This window comes from Carettochelys insculpta, chromosome 3, assembly GCF_033958435.1.
Source record: "Carettochelys insculpta isolate YL-2023 chromosome 3, ASM3395843v1, whole genome shotgun sequence".
Lineage (NCBI taxonomy): Eukaryota > Metazoa > Chordata > Testudines > Carettochelyidae > Carettochelys > Carettochelys insculpta.
The window spans coordinates 72,761,431-72,779,459 of NC_134139.1; the positions used below are offsets into that span (position 1 = coordinate 72,761,431).

Sequence of the window (18,029 nt, forward strand, 5' to 3'; positions counted from 1 at the left end):
TTGGGCTACAATTTATTATGTATTAAAATATCAATGAGTGGTCACATGATCATTTAGTAGAAAGCAAAGCACTAAAAAACAAGATAATCCAAATACTGGTTTGATTCTAAGGTGGGCAGATCCCTGTGGTGAATTGTATGGTTTTGCACGTCACTCAGATTTTATGGGCACAATGAACCCAGCCAACGCAAAGAAACAATAATTATGTTTGCTGCAAAAATTTTAAAATATTACTGAAATAAAGAGAAAAAGTTATTATAGTTAAATTTGAAAAGATGAACTCTGTAAAACTTTTAGAAGAAGTCACTGAATTAAGTCATCAAAACTCATGATTTTCAATTATGCTGCAATAACAAACATTACTTACCAGTAGTTTTTTCTAATAGCCATCTTTCTGATCTCGGGAGGTAAGTTACTATAAAAGATTGCTGACTTTCGGTCCAATTTTTCAGAATTAAGCTAATAAATAATCACCTCATTCTAATTTTAAAGCTACTCCACTGCCTCGTAAAAAAGTACCATCTACTGAACAACTGCATTGGCCCACAAATGCCTGTTAAAAGTCAGCTCATTTTCTGAGACCCAAAACAATAAATATTGCCTGGGAAAAGAGATGAGTGAAATGGAGGATGAAACTGGCATCTATTATAATAACACTAATACTTCAGGGAACAAATATTATGAGTGTTTTTCCTTTTTTCCAGGGGTATTTTTTCTAATACAATCATATTACTGGGATATTAAAAATGCAAATAGAGCCCTAATATTAATATTATAATAAATTGCCTGGGGGGTTGTGGAATCTCCATCTCTGGAGACATTTAAGAATAAGTTAGATAAATGTCTATCAGGGATGGTCTACACAGTATTTGGTCCTGCCATGAGGGCAGGGGGCTGGACTCGATGACCTCTCAAGGTCCCTTCCAGTCCTAGCATTCTATGATTCTATAAACATAAAAATAATTTTGAGGAAGAGGGGCTTCCGGAAGGAGGGTTTCCTTCCGGAAGATCGCCGTGGGCCATGTGTCTGCATGTGTATTTTGGAGCCTGGAAGAGCTTCTTCTGGACTCCAAATCACATATCCATATGCTAATGACGCACGAGAAATTTACATCCGTGCGTCATTAACCTCTTCCAGACGGCACATTACTATGTCACTTCTGGAAGAAACAGCACGTGTAGACATAGCATAAGGTTCTTCTAATGTCCAACCTAAACCATTCTTGCAGCAGCTAAAGACTACAGCTACTTGTTCTGTTCTCAGCAGATAAGAACAAATTTATCACTCTCCTTTTTACATCTCCTTATGTATTGTTTATCTCCCCTCAATCATCTCTTCTGCAAACTAAATAAACCCAATTTTTCCAGTCTTTCTTCATATCATGTTTCTAGAACTTTAATCATTTTTACCTGTCCTTCAGATTTTCTCTAATTTGTCCACATCTTTTCTGAAGTGTGGTATCAAAACTGGACTCAGTACATCAGCTGAGGTCTTATCAATGCTGAGCAGAGTGGAAGAATTACTTCACGTCTTGTTTACAACATTTTTGCTAATACACCAATGGAAGACACCAATGACTTCCAGAAGAAAACACAGAACATCAGTAATGTTCCTGAAAACATCATCCTTGCCATCATGGATACACAAGCTATTTACACCAATATTCTGCATGAGTATGGACTATAAGCTGTCAAGAATACCATTCCTATTGACACCACAGCACATCTAGTGGCTGAATTATGTGACTTTGCCCTCTTTCACGACTATTTTTGATTTGGGCACAATGCATACCTTCAAGTCAGCAGCAGTGCTATGGGCACCCCCATGGCCCCACAGTATGCTAACATTTTTATGGATGACCTAGAACAACATTTCCTCAGCTCCCTTCCCCTAGTAGCCCTTCCCTACTTAGGCTACATTGATGACATCATCATATGGACCCATGGTTAGGAGACCTTTAAGAATTCTACAGGGATTTCAACAATTTTCACCCCACCATCAACCTCAGCCTGGAACACTGCACACAAGATATCAAGTCCCTGGAAACTACAATACAAATCAATGAAGACCACACAAACACAACTCTATATTGGAAGCCCTCTGACCACTATTCTTATCTACATGCCCCTAGCTTCCATATCATATCATCCACTCTCTACAGCCAAGCCCTAAAATCCAACTGTATCTGCTCTAATTCCACTGACAGAGACAAAAATCTACAAGGATCTTTATCAAGCATCCTTAAAAAAGAGATTGTCAGAGCTAGATAAGTACCAAGAAGTCACCTACTTCATGATATGTCGAACAAGGAAAATAAGAGAACTCCACTTGTCTTCACCTACAGCGCTCAGCTTAAACCCCTCCAGCACAACACTGATGACTACTCTTAACTAAATGTCTCCAGCTTCCATCTACGACACATCACATGATCCATTGTTTACAGTGAAGCCCTAAAACACCACCATATCTGCTCCAATCCAACCAACAGAGACAAAAACTAGAAGATCTTTACCAAGCATTCATAAAACCTAATTACCCACGGGGGGTAGTAAAGAAACAGATTAGCAGGGCTAGATGAGTACCCAGAAGCTGGCTACTTCATGATAGGTGCAAAAAGAAAAATAACAGACACAACTTGTCATCGCTTATAGCCCTCAGCTTAAACCCATCCAGTGCATCATTGACAATCTATAACCTATACTGGAACATGATCCTTCACGCTCATGCCTTTGGTGACACACCTGTCCTCTCCTACTGACAGCCACCCAACATCAAGAAAATACTCACTAGTAGCCCCACACCACAGAAACACCAAAGAATAAACCTACCCCTGGAAGAAACTCCATTTCCCACTCTGTCCACATCTCTACACGAGTGACACCATCACAGGACCAAACCATATCTGCTACACTAACAGGGTCTCATACACCTGCACATCCACTAATGTGATATATAACATCATGTGCCAGCAATGCCCCTCTGCCATATATATTGGACAAACTGCACCAAAGGATGAAGGGACATACATCCAACATCAGGAATGGGAACATGTACAAACCTGCAGGGAAACACTATAACCTCCCTGGACACTCAATAATGGGATTTAAAAGTAACCACCCCTCTGAAACCACGCCCCACCATTCATGCATCTGATGAAGCGGGCCTTTGCCCACAAAAGCTTATGCTCCAAAATATCTGTTAGTCTATAAGGTGCCACAAGACTTCTTGTTGTTCTCGAAGCTACAGACTAACACCGCTACCTCTATGATACTTGTCACCATGCAAGGCACTACATTTAGATGCAATGAGTGGAAATCCATCAACCTCATGAAAAAACTTGCACAGACACAGACAGACATCATCTTCCTCTCCAAATGCAAACAGAATGACATCATACCAAAAGGACTGAAGGTGAAAAACCCACTGAAATCAACATACACGGATTACAGTGAGAGATTGTGCTACACACTCTCTAAGAAACTGAGGAACCACCTAATCAGCATCCTGTACAACAAACAGGGCAACATCAAAAGAGAGCTCTCAAATCTGGAGACCCTCATAAATGAACAATCTTCCATGCAAACCTCCACATGGCTGGACTTTACTAGAACAAGACAGGAGATTTACAAAACACATTTCTCTTCTCTTCAGAAGAAAAAGGACTGTAAACTATCTAAACTCCTACTTTCCACATGGGGCTACAATCGCGGTACCCCTAATTCACCCAGCAATATTGTCAATCTATCCTACTACACCCTTAGCCCGGCAGAAGATCTGCCCTTTCTCGAGGACTCTCTTTCTGCCCCACCACCCCCACAAACTTGACACAGTTCTGTGGTGATCTGGAAGCCTTCTTTCGCTGTCTACAACACAAGGAATACTTCCAACATGACACTGAACAGCACAGTGCCCCACAGGTACCCTCCCACCTACGGTACAAGAAAAAGAATTCCTCATGGACTCCCCCTGATGCTCGAAATGACAAACCGGACCTATACATAGAATGCTTCCACTGGCGTGTACAGACAGAAATTGTGGAAAAGCAGCATCGCTTACCCTATAACCTCAGCCGTGCAGAACACAACGCCATCAACAGCCTCGGAAACAACTTGACATTGTCATCCAAGAGGCCAACAAGGGAGGCTCTTTTGTCCTCATAAATAGGACAGACTACCAAAATGAGGCTGCTAGGCAACTCTTCAATACCACATTCAACAGGCCTCTGTCTGAGGATCCCACTGAGGAATACACAAAGAAACTACAACATCTGCTCAAGACCTTCCCTCTAAAAACACAGGAACAGACTTACACAGGCACACCCCTTGAACCCAAACCAGGTTTATTCTACCTGCTACCCAAGATCCATAAACCTGGAAATCCTGGACACCCCATCATCTCAGGCATTGGCACCCTCACCACAGGATTGTCTGGATATGTGGACTCTCTACTTAGACCTTATGCTACCAGCACCCACAGCTTTCTTCGAGATACCACCAAATTCCTCAGGAAACTACAATCCATTTATGACCTCCCTGAAAACACCATCCTAGCCACCATGGATGTAGAGGCCTTTTACACCAATATCCCACAAGAAGATGGACTCCAAGCTGTTAGGAACATTATCCCTGATGAGACTGAGGCACAAATGGTGGAGGAGCTTTGTGACTTTGTCCTCACCCACAACTATTTCAGATTTGGGGACAAATTATACCTTCAAAACAGTGGCACTGCTATGGGCACCTGCATGGCCCCACAGTATGCCAAAATTTTTATGGCTGACCTGGAACAATGCTTTCTCAGTTCTCGTCCCCTAGCGCCCCTCCTCTACCTGCACTTCATTGATGACATCATCATCTGGACCCATGGGAACTCTTGAAGAGTTCCACTGTGATTTCAACAGTTTCTACTCCACCATCAACCTTAGTCAGGACCAGTCCACACAAGAAATTCACTTCCTAGACACTACTGGGCAGATAAGCGACCGTCACATAAATACCACCCTATACCGAAAACACACGGACCGCTATGCTTATCTACACACCTCCACAGAATCACAGAATCCTTGGGCTGGAAGGGACCTCAGGAGGTCATCTAGTCCAGCCCCCTACTTCAAGCAGGATCAACCCCTACTAAGTCATCCCAACCAGGACCTTGTCCAGCCAGGACTCAAAATCCTCAAGGGATGGAGAATCCACCACCTCTCTAGGCAACGCATTCCAATGCTTCACCGCCCACCTGGTGAAGTAGTTTTTTCATAATATCTAACCTACACCTCTCCCTCTTCAACTTCAGACCATCACTCCTTGTTCTGCCATCTGACACCACTGAGAACAGTTTTGCACACTCCTTTTTAGAGCTCCACTTCAGGAAGTTGAAGGCTGCTATTAAATCGCCCCTAAGTCTTCTCTTCTGTAAACTAAACAAGACCAAATCCCTCAGCCTATCCTCATAGGTTTTGTGCTCCAGACACTTAATCATTTTTGTTGCCCTTCGCTGAACCTGCTCCAGCAAATCCACATCCTTTTTATGCTGGGGGGGCCCAAAACGGGACACAATATTCCAGATGTGGCCTCACCAGTGCCGAATAATGAGGCATAACTACTTCCCTAGATCTGCTTGAAATGCTCCTCCTAATGCACCCTAGTATGCCGTTAGCCTTCTTGGCTACAAGGGAACACTGTTTACTCATATCCAGCCTTTCATCCACCACAACCCCTCAGTCTCTTTCCATCGTACTGCTGCTGAGCCAGTCAGTCCCCAGCCTGTAACAATGCTTGGGATTCTTCCACCCCAGGTGCAGGACTCTACACTTCTCCTTATTGGGCCACATCAGATTTCTTTTGGCCCAGTCCTCCAATTTATCCAGGTCCCTCTGGATTCTCTCTCCACCCTCCAAGAAATCTACCTCTCCCCCTAGTTTTGTGTCATCCACAAACTTGCTGAGGGTGTAATCCATTCCCTCATCCAGGTCATTAATAAAGATGTTGAATAACACCGGCCCCAGAACCGAGCCCTGCGGAACTCTGCTTGAAACAGACCGCCATCCAGATATTGAGCCATTGACCACTATCCATTGGGCCCAACCATCAAGCCAGGTTTCTATCCATCTTATAGTCCAAGGATCCAACCCATATTTCCTTAACTTATGGACAAGAATGTTGTTGGAGACCATATCAAAAGCCTTGCTGAAGTCAAGGTATATCACATCCACTGACTTCCCCATGTCCACAGAGCCTGTTACCTCATCATAGAAGCTAATCAGATTGGTCAGGCAGGACTTGCCCCTGGTGAATCCATGTTGGCTACTTTTGATCACTTTCCCCTCTTCCAAGTGCTCCAAAACAGATTTCTTGAGGATTCCCTCCATTATTTTCCCAGGGATTGAGGTGAGGCTGACGGGTCTGTAGTTCCCTGGATTGTCCTTCTTTCTTTTTTTAAAGATGGGCACTATGTTTGCCTTCTTCCAGTCATCCGGTATCTCCCCTGATCTCCAAGAGTCTTCAAGGATAATGGCCAAAGGTTTAGCAATGACCTCTGCTAATTCCCTCAGTACCCTGGGGTGCATTAAATCCAGACCCATGGACTTGTGCACATCTAGTTATTCTAGATAGCTCAGAACTTGTTCCTTCCCCACAGATGGATGCCCTCCACCTTCCCATACTGCATTGTCCAGGACTGTCATGTGGAAGCTTCCATTCAGGGCATACTACACAATCCATTGTTTACAGCTAGGCACTAAGGTACAACCGTATTTGCTCTGATCCATCAGACAGAGACAAACATCTACAAGACCTTTACCAAGCTTTTCTCAAACTACAATACCCACCTAAGGAAGTGAGGAAACAGACTGATAGAGACAGACAGGTACCCAGAAGCCACCTGCTACAAGACAGGCCTCGCAAGGAAAGCAAGAGAACACCACTGACCATCACATACAGCCCGCACCTAAGGCCTCTCCAATGCATCATCAGTGCATTGCAACCCATCCTGAACAATGATCTTTCACTCTCACAGACCTAGGGAGGCAGGCCTGTCCTTACCTGCAGAGAGACTGCCAACCTTAAACAAATCCTCACCAGCCACTACAAATCACAAACCAGTGACTCTCGGCCTCTGCAACAGTCCTTGCTGCCCACTCTGCTCACATATCTACACCAGTGACATCATTACAGGACCTAACATCAACCATACCATCAGGGGCTCCTTTACTCACACATCTACTAATATAACATATGCCATCATGTGCCAGCAATGCCCCACTGCAATTTACATTGGCCAAACTGGCCAGTCGCTCCGTAAAAGAATAAATGGACATAAATCAGGCATCAGGAATGGTAATGTACAGAAGCCAGTGGGTGAACACTTCAATCTCCCTGGACCCTCAGTGGCACATTTAAGGGTGATAGTCCTGAAACAAAGAAATTTCAAAAATCAAATGGAGACAGAAATCCCTGAGCTACAATTCATTTGCAAATTTGACTCCATTAACCAAGGATTAAACAGAGACTGGGAGTGGCTCGCAGCTTACAAAACCAGCTTCTCTCCCCTGGGCATTAATATCTCCCCATTAGACTCTGACAAAGGCTCACATCCCCCTGTCTGATCTAACTTGTTTTTTCCTCTTTTGATAAGTACTATTGATACAGAGCCATTTCCACCTTGCTGAATAGACCTTGTCAGTTCTGACCCTCCCTTTTACTGGGGCTCCACTCTTTAAATACCCCTCTGAAACCAACCCCCACTTTCATGCATCTGATGAAGTGGGTCTTTGGCCACAAAAGCTTATGCTCCAAAATATCTGTTAGTCCACAAGACTTCTTGTTGCATTCTACAAAAGAATATTACCACAAGATTACAGAGGGAAACATCTGAACTGGAATTCATTCACAAATTTGACACATTTAACCTTGGCTTTAACAGGGATCTCAGCTTTCTTATGCATTACAAGGGCAATTTTCCCACCTTTGATATTCACAGGAACAGGATACATTCCATTTAATTCACTTCATCGACTGGTTTTACTATTGACAGGAGAGCCTTTCCTCACTTCTTCCCTCCCTGCCTGCTGTATGAACCCTGCATTCTATTTTTTTTCTGTTCCAGTCATCTGAAGAAGTAGGTATTACCCACAAGAGCTAATAAGTTTGTAAGTCTCTAAAGTGCGATATGACAGCTAGATATTGGACAAACTGTTGTGAGTTCTTATGCTGATTACGTCTCCCTCAGGAAGGACATTCAGAGGAATCTGTAACTCAACCTAATTTCAGAAATATAGCATAAAATCTATCAACTTGCTGGAGAGAAGCCTGCCTGCCTTTACAGGGAGCTGTGATATCCCTCCTTTCCCACAGCCATGAGTTCAGCAAAACAAGAAACCACTGAGGAAGTACTCAGAATTTCAATCATCAGGAGCAGATACAAGCAGTTGCAGGTAGTACTGCTGCATCATGAGGAATAAGAGAGGAGCTGAGATCCAGCTGGACTTGCCAAGGTTATTTCAGGACCCTCACAAAAAACTGATACAAGGCCAATCTGTCCTCACTCTCTCTTACCAGTCATGGGAGCTTGAAAAAATGAAGCACATAACAGGAGCCTCTCAGAAAGCTGATGAGCACAGAGAAGCAGTAGGAACTTCTGGATCCTGTAGATCACACCAGAGCTTGATTATTTCCAGTTTTCACTCTAGACATCCTCTTCCCCAAGAGGAAGCTAGGTCCATGTCCTTTCATTACAGCCTTCTCACTTTAGCCTCACTCCATCTGTTCTCCATGTTCTCCTCCTTCCCCTGCTCTTTTTTCTTAGTCCCCACTTTCAAATACCTTCTCCTTTCCTTTTCCTTCCTCATTAGCTAACATTAAATTTGTCAACCATCTCTGTTCATTCTACTTGTACATTAGATCCCTTTCCTCTTGTCTACTTAGACTGCCATCTCTTCAGGGCAGAGATTGTCTCCCACTGGGTTTTGTACAGAGCCTTTCATAATTTGTGAAAAATTGGCAGGGGAAGCCAAATGACCCTAGGAGAATGCTACAGTCACTAGAGTTAAGGACAGTAAGATGAAGATTTCAAATTATTTTAGGAACAAAAAGTATCCTGACAATGTTTTGTCTAACACTAGATGGAAATGACAGAATTATCAATAATAATGCAGAAAAGGCAGAAGCATTCAATTTTTTTCTGACCTGTATTTGGGAAAGAAAAGATGATGTAGTCTAATTATGTGATGGTAACACTCTTTCCATTCCATTAGCATTTCCAGACAACAATAAACAGAAGCTACTGAACTTAGCCATTTTAAATAAGTGGGTTTGGAAAACTTGCATTAACCTGAGACACCAGTTGTAAAGCCAATCATCCCTGGACAGCAGCAGACCTAGGGGTCTAAAGCCATCTGTCTCTACCATAGGAGCTAAACACCAACTGCTTCTTAGGTAAAGCTGTAAAGCAGATGTCACTCTCCTTTCTCAATGGTCCCAACACCTCTGGGTTATACTACTTGCTTTCAAGAGTTTAAGAGAGCTGACTGAGAAGCTCACTAATGAACCCAATTAATGCTGACTTTTGAGAAGGTTTGGAGCACTGGGGAATTTCCAGAACACTAGAAGAAAGTTAATGGTGAGCTAATTTTTATAAAAAGGTGAAGAGGATGACCCTGCTTATCCTGTCAAGGTTTATAGAAGATAAATCACCTTAAACTAACTTGATTTTTTGAGGATTACAAGTTTGATAAAGGTAATGATGTTGGCATAACATACTTAAGTTTCTGTGAGGAATTAGACCTGGTAAAAGACATATTGACTAAAAAAACAATAAAATAAATCTGTCAATATATCTTTAAACTCATTCACTATGCAAATTCCTTTCTGACTCTAAGGCCACGTGTACACTGCTCTGGAAATGGCATGGTAATGAGCAGAGCACAAGATGCAAATAAGCTTTTGCTTCCAGAAGGGGATCTTCCAGAAGTGAGATCTTGCGGGAACATGTTAATGAGGCATGAGATATTTTAGGCCATGCCTCATTGGCATCTTCTATGGCCTACAATTATGATCTAGAGCACGGAAGTGTACAGCTATCTAGATTTAGAGTTTGTCATCTCAGCTTCAGTCAGTAGATTTTCACATGTAGAGTGAAAAGTTGGAACTCCACTGGTAACCTTCCTCCAGCCTGACAGTCCATCTTTCAGTATGACCCATTGTTGTACCCCCTTTAATCAGTTCCTTATCCTCCTTAATCCCTATGTTCTGTAATTTAACTAATAATTTCCCACACTGGACTGTATAAAATGTCTTACTGAAATCCAGGTAGATTAGATCAACTGCATTGTTTTTGTCTAAGTCCTGGAGAAACCCAGTTACATAAATAGTCTTTATCTGCACTTCCCAGTCTAACAAACTTCCAGTATAGATCCTAATTTTTATGGGCTTTCTGGGCCAAACACACCCAGTGATACAAGGGGCAAAAAGTATATCACTGGCAGTTGGAGAAAAGACAAACACAATATAAGAAAGTCCCCAAAATGGGAAGTACTACCATTGGGGCACAAGGGGAATGCATTCATTACTTTCATCCCATGGGCACGTCGCTAGTGAGCTTCTATCAGACCCCAGCAGACATTCTCATTTGAATCCCCAATGGAGTGCATCAGCCCAAGCTGGCACTCAGCAATGCAGTCTCTGCTCATTTCTGTACCAGCACCAATGAATCTGACTCCTGTCTGTTGATTCACAGTTTGTTGAACTATTGATTTACAGAGCATAGCTACTGGAGCTATGCAGTCTGGATAATCAGGAGTTTACTGTGATTCAAAGGAAATTTAATTGTTTTCAAATTAATGTATATTTAGCAAAATTCATTTTTATCAGCAGCCCTCCCCAGGATTTATAACAGCTACAGATAGGTCCTTCCTGATCCAGCACATCTGGGACCTGGCCAGTCTTGTACCACAGAGTTTGCTGGACCAGAGTAGGTCAGTGTGGCCTCTCGGCTGCTGGCCTCCAGGCTCCTCCTCTGTCTGCCTCCTTCCACTCCCATACTCCATTCCCAGCCATTGGCCCCACTCCCAGACACTGGACCCACCTGTGCTGCCAGTCTAGGTGTGCTTCCAGCCCACGCACAGCTCCTGGCCACTGGCCCAGCTGCACTCCCAGTCCTCCTACTGCCAGACCCACCCAGTTCCTGACTGCCAGGACACCCTGTTGTAAGACTAAGAGGGCTCCCACCCACTGGCCCTGGCAAAGGTCTCTGCCACTGGACTCCCTACTCCACTGATATATATGGCCCTGTTGAACCATGGATGTTGGCAGACTAGAGAGTCCCAGATTAGAGACCTGTACTTCATCAACAGGGTAACACTTCTAAAGCTAGTTTAAAACCCTCTTTATAGGAATAAGTTCTTTAAGATTACAACATGACAAGAAATATATTAACAATCTGAATATCAAATTTCATATTACAGTAGACCCTTGATTTGCACAGAAAACCAGGCATAACTTGAAATTCAAACAAGTCAATGGAGGTGAGGGGGCAGGGCTGCCAGCTCAGCACCAGCAGCCACTGTCACAGCTGGGAGCAGGGGGTTCCCCTGTGAAGAGGCAAGGAAGCTGGTAGAGCACTTTGCTCTGCCAGCTCTGCCCTGAGGTGCCACCACTGGGAGGGTGGGGGGGGATCCCCTTGTTAACAGTGATCCCCGTGTTAGAAGCCTGCTGCCTGGCTGTGAGCCAGCTCAGCCGCAGCAGCTCTCACTGCTGCCACACGGAGGGGAAACGTGATCTCCCTCTGAAGGGGAATTGCAGCTGGCTTTGGCTGCCCTCTGTGCCATCACAGGGGCAGGTCTGGGAGTTCAGGGGATCCCCTTGTTAACTGGGATCTCCCTGTTAAAAGGGTGCTGACTGATGGAGCAGAGATCCACCACCTCTGCCACAGGCAGCTGCTGTGGCACAGGCAAGAGGGGAGGAGATCCCTCTGTCAAAGGCAAAGAGAGCTGGCGCAGCCTGCTCTTCCCCAGAGTGCCGTCGCTGGGGGTTGGGGTTGGGGGGGTTTACTGTACTCTGCAGCCTGCTACTGAGGTTTGAGCAGTTTGCCATGAAGTATTCTTGTATGTAACAAATTTACTTGGCCCAGGGAATACTAAGGGGAAACAAAATGTGACACATACTGATCTTGGAAAACTTGTTTTTAACACAATGTTTCTCAGATCATGTTCCATGGATGGAACTCTATGGAAGACTTATTAGAAGTCAACAGAGTCATCTGAGCCAATGGTGCCAACAAAAAGGCACCAAAAAAAGAGTTAAAATACACTTTCCTAATACGACCTTTCCTGTCATACATTTGCTGGAATTGCTGCAAGAATTTAACGTGGTCACAAATGATGGAGATGGCCAGAAGCTAACCTGTTTATTACGGTGTGGCTCATACTATGAAAGCATTTGAGATCCTCTTGGGTCTATGCACAAAACTTTTTTAAACCACAGTTCAAAGTGTGAAACATTACCCAGGATCGCAAGGACTTGGCATCATCTGCTTTTTAAAGTAGGATGTGGTAGGACTGAAAAAACTCTAACCTGTTCTAGGTGGAAAAGTACATTAGCTATATGCAGAACTCTTTCCACAGTCTTCTCTGGATCCGAAGTATCTTCAGTCCTGTTTGGTAAATCTTTGTAAAGGGCCATCTGCCACCTAATGGCGGGATCCTCGAGCTGCAAGAACAAGATATTCCACACATAATCTAAATAAAGTTTTTCAAATTCAAGAATCAGAAAGTTTGTTGAAGTACTACTAACATTGCTAAAATAACAGAAGGTCTATTTCTTTTACTAAACCTTCCTGTTTGAGGGTTTAGCTGCTACTGCTGCAATGTGGCAGTGTTCCTTATAAAGCAATGGGATGATGCAGGTAAACAGAGCTATGTGGCTACTGACTGGCTGAAAGCTTGTCAAATACCTACATTTTATCTACCACATTCAGCTTTTAGTGACACAGCTGTGTGGAAGTTCCAGTTTCTCCCAGCAGCTCAACTTGGGGGACCAGGGGACAGGAGCTCAGGCTTCCCTGGAAGTCCCTTGAGGCCAGAGCACTGGGGCTGGGCCCAGGAGGCCAGTTGCAGTAGCAAGCCCCAGACTGTGGGCCAGTGGCAGGGGCATTAACCTCCCTCGTCCAGCAAAATCCACTGAGATCTTGAGGGTGCTGGACCAGGGAATTGAAAGCTGTACAAAATTAGCAACCTTTCACTTTAGTTATTTTGTCACTCCAGTATTTGTGCTAATAAACATTAACTTGATGTGCAAAAAATGTACATGTTACTACCACTAATGGTTGTGCAAATGACATTGGTGACAGCAAAGCAAATCGGAGAATCTGATGACCGATTTTACTGACACTTATGAACTGGGTTCTATGCCTGGTTTTACCATCAACTGTGTGCCACTTTGAGGAAGTCACTTCATGTGTCTGCACCTGGAATGCGGATAATACTCACCTTACTCATCTTTACAAAGAAACATGTTTATGATGCAGGAATGAATAGCACTATAAGGCCATGTCTACACTAGCCAAAAACTTCGAAATGGCCATGCCAATGGCCATTTCGAAGTTCACTAATGAAGCACTGAAATACATATTCAGTGCTTCATTAGCATGCGGGCGGCTGCGGGACTTCGAAATTGATGCGGCTCGCTGCCGCACGGCTCGTCCCAATAGGGCTCCTTTTCAAAAGAACCCCGCCTACTTCGAAGTCCCCTTATTCCTATTTGCATGGCCATTTCAAAGTTTTGGGCTAGTGTAGACACAGTCTAAGGCTACGTCTACACGTGCAGCCAACATCGAAATAGCTTATTTCGATGTTGCGACATCGAAATAGTCTATTTCGATGAATAACATCTACACGTCCTCCAGGGCCGGCAACGTCGATGTTCAACTTCGACGTTGCTCAGCCCAACATCGAAATAGGCACAGCGAGGGAACGTCTACACGTCAAAGTAGCACACATCGAAATAGGGATGCCAGGCACAGCTGCAGACAGGGTCACAGGGCGGACTCAACAGCAAGCCGCTCCCTTAAAGGGCCCCTCCCAGACACAGTTGCACTAAACAACACAAGATCCACAGAGCTGACAACTGGTTGCAGACCCTGTGCCTGCAGCATAGATCCCCAGCTGCCGCAGAAGCAGCCAGAAGCCCTGGGCTAAGGGCTGCTGCCCACGGTGACCATAGAGCCCCGCAGGGGCTGGAGAGAGAGCATCTCTCAACCCCCCAGCTGATGGCCGCCATGGAGGACCCAGCAATTTCGATGTTGCGGGACGCGGATCGTCTACACGGTCCCTACTTCGACGTTGAACGTCGAAGTAGGGCGCTATTCCTATCTCCTCATGAGGTTAGCGACTTCGACGTCTCGCCGCCTAACGTCGAAGTTAACTTCGAAATAGCGCCCGACGCGTGTAGACGCGACGGGCGCTATTTCGAAGTTGGTGCCGCTACTTCGAAGTAGCGTGCACGTGTAGACGCAGCTTAAGTGTGCTAAAAGTATTATAAATTTACAGGATTGCTTAGTAATAGTTTATTATATCCTAGAAAACCATAAAAAGAAGGGGTCCAATCTACCGTTAGGTTTTTAGCATTTCTTAACAGTTGTCACTTCCACCAGTGTCTTTGTGTGAATGTTTGTTTGGATCATCATGAAAGCATAGTCCACCAAGGACTTATTAATTACAGGAAGAGAGGTCATTTGAATAGGGGGCCCACTGCTTTCTGGCAAGTTCTTTTGTTTAGGTAATTTTCAATGGACACAAATGGATGGTATTTCAAGGTTTGAGATAGCATGCTTCGAGTAAGACTTTGGTGACTTGATCTTCATCCACATCATAATAAATATCAGTCTTCTCAGAAGTTTCTGGGCATAAAGGGCTTGGCACTGAGTAAGAGCATGCAGGCTTGCAGGGAAAGGGAAGACAAACAGTGATGAGAGGGGGAGACAAATGACACAGGCAATACAACATATAAAACAAAACAGATAAATTATCTAAGAGGGCTCTCAACCAATGAAAAATAACCAGGTGAAATTAAACAAACAGCAAATTACATTACAGTACTAGGAGATTTCTTGCACAGAACATGGTATCTAGTGAGAAGTGAAAGTGATACCAACTGGGCTATACTAGAAAACATTATTTAAGAAAACAACACTCCTGTTGTGGAGGAAATTTTTGCAAGGAAGAAAACTAGCCTTCTCACAAGGGCTGCTCAGAGATCCAGGAAGGATGGCTTCAGGCAGTCAGGCCCTGGGTGAGGCATGCAAAGTGGGGGACATTCCTCCGATGCCTCGTCATGTCCCACAGCACCTCCTCATCACTCCAGAGTCCTGGAGTTCTGGCTCCATCCATGAGGAGGCCTTCTGTTTGGGAGCCTGGTCAGGGTCATGGCTGCTCTCGTCCGGCTCCCTGGAGCAGACCTGATGGGTCCCTAGTGCTGGCCTGCTGGACATCTGGACAGCTTGGGGCACAGTTTGTGATGCAGGGCTGTGGGGGGGCCCGGGGAGTATAGCTGCATGTGCTGACACCTTGCACACTCTCAGCTTCCTGCCATGGGGTCTCTGGGTCCTCGCAGTTTTAAAAGTGGCAGGACATAGAGACCATAGAGCCCTGCTGGGGACACCTGGAGCATCTCCGTTCTCCAGCTGGCCATCGCCATGGCAGACCGCTTCTTCTGAAGGAAGCAGACCGCAAGCATCTACACGTGCTTTCATCTGGAAGAATCTTCCAGAAGAAGGAGCTCTGCCTGGTTTGGCAGTGGAGTAGGGACTCCAGAAGATGTGGTGTCTTCTTCCAGATTTCTTCCGGAAGAGCATCTTGCATGCGTAGACGGTCCACTGTTTTTCTGGAAGACGCTGCCGCTCTTCTGGAAGACTGTGCATGTGTAGAAGCAGCCTCTGTTATCACCAAGACAAGTCTGGATTTCATTAGTAGGAGAAATCAAGAAATCATTGTCTTTCAATGGGCTTTAAACACAGGACAAGGTGTGATAAACAGCAGTAGACTTTAAGCAAAGAGAGTTTCCTGTGTGACTAAGGCCAGGATATAAAAGTGTTGTTATCCTAAGACAGTGAAGCAATAATGAATGCAAACATCTTAATGAGGTCATAAAGAATACAATGCAGAAGAAATGAACTGAAAATTGAACACACAAAACCCTACTTGAAATGGTAGGCAGAGCAAGAAATCAGCATAAAATGAACAACACTGGGAAAAATCACAGAATGAGAGACTCAATGGTGGAAAAATGTCACGATAGAAATACTTCTCATTAGGGAAGAAACACTGTCCAACTTTATGCATGAAATTATGCAATAAACATACCAATTTGCAATCTGCCCAGTCATTTATTTAATAGCTATTTTGCATGAGCTTTACCAAGGATCTCCACAGCTCCCTTTTTTTCATTGCCCTTTCAGAACGCATACTCCTCTTTGCTCCTCAAAGTTAAACAACTTTTCCATATGTAAAAAGGTCATTAGCTCAGGTACTTTCTGGTGTAGAAGATGGTACTTCTGCCATTGGGGAAAGTTAGGTTTCTTACTGTGTTTTTTTATTTGGGGTATACATTTAAGTTGGGCCTCTAGTATGGTGTCTTTAAACAGTTTCCATGCAGCTTCCAGGGATTTTAGTTTAGTTACTCTACCTTTTAGTTTCTGTTTAACTAGCTTCCTCATTTTAGTGTAATTCCCCTTTTTGAAATTAAATGCCAGAGTGTTTGGCCGCTGTGGTGTTCTTCCCTACAAAGGAATATTAAAAGTTATTATATTGTGGTCACTATTTCCAAGTGGTCCAGTAACAGTTACCTCTTGGACCAGATCCTGTGTTCCAGTCAGGACTAGATCGAGAATTGACTCTCCCCTTGTGGGTTCCTGTACTAGCTGCTCCAAGAAGCAGTCATTTAAGGCATCAAGAAATTTAATCTCTGAATCCCGTCCTGAGGTGACATGTACCCAATCAATATGGGGATAATTGAAATCTCCTGTTATTACTGTGTTTTTTTATTGTGATAGCCTCTTTAATCTCCCTTAACATTTCAGCATCACTATCACTGTCCTGGTTAGGTGGTCGGTAATATATTCCTAATGCCATAATCATATTAGAGGAATTAATTGTTATCCATAATGATTGTATGGAACATTTTGATTCCTTTAGGATATTTGTTTCATTTGATTCTATATTATCCTTCACATATAGTACCACTCCGCCACCAGCACGACCTGTTCTGTCTTTCCGATATAATTTATATCCCGGTATGATAGTGTCCCACTGATTATCCTCATTCCACCATGTTTCTGTGATGCCTATTATGTCAACTTCCTCCTTTGATATGAGGTACTCCAGTTCACCCATCTTATTAGACAGACTCCTAGCATTTGTGTAAAAGCACTTTAAAAAACTACCACTATTTATACGTCCGCCTTTCACAGACGCCTTGGATTTTTTATATGCGATTTTTTCACATCTGATCTTGCCCATATATTATTTGCTACGTTCCCTATCTGACTAACTTCTAGGGAATCCCTATCTATGGAGCCTCGTGTAAGAGAAGTCTCCGTCCAATCCACGTGCTCCCCTGCACCAATCAGCTTTCCCCCACCTCTTAGTTTAAAAACTGCTCATTTTCACTTGTCACATTGCCTTCCACCCTGAGCATTTCATATTGCCCTACCCTGCCTCACTTAAGGCAATGGAGTGCTTGGGATCTCTGTATAAGATTTCCAAGGTGATTTGCATCTCCATTTGAAATGTTAAGGTGTCCACAAATCAAAAAAAGGTAAAAAACTATTGTTTAAGGGGTCAGTGTGATGAAATAAGAGATTCATCCTAAAAGGCCACGCACTGTTACATATAAATGTAGCAGTAACCAACTTATCTGAATTTCTCGCAGAACATTTACAAATAGTTTCTTTGAGCAGATTTGTTGGATTTTTGGGTGGATAAAATAGGAGTAACATGTAGGCAACATCAGATAAAGCAGAGAGATTTGACAGCCTTGGA

At 43.8% G+C, this 18,029-nt stretch overlaps 1 protein-coding gene across 13 annotated transcripts in view; it reads right to left on the reverse strand.

Annotated features, from left to right (window-relative positions):
- RYR2 (ryanodine receptor 2) overlaps window positions 1–18,029 on the reverse strand; it is a 975,983-nt gene that overhangs the window by 161,096 nt on the left and 796,858 nt on the right. For all 13 annotated transcript variants that reach the window (XM_074990102.1, XM_074990110.1, XM_074990109.1 and 10 more), the window contains one exon: window positions 12,568–12,702. In XM_074990102.1, coding sequence (XP_074846203.1) covers window positions 12,568–12,702 — 135 coding nt within the window. The remainder of the gene's footprint in view (window positions 1–12,567; window positions 12,703–18,029) is intronic.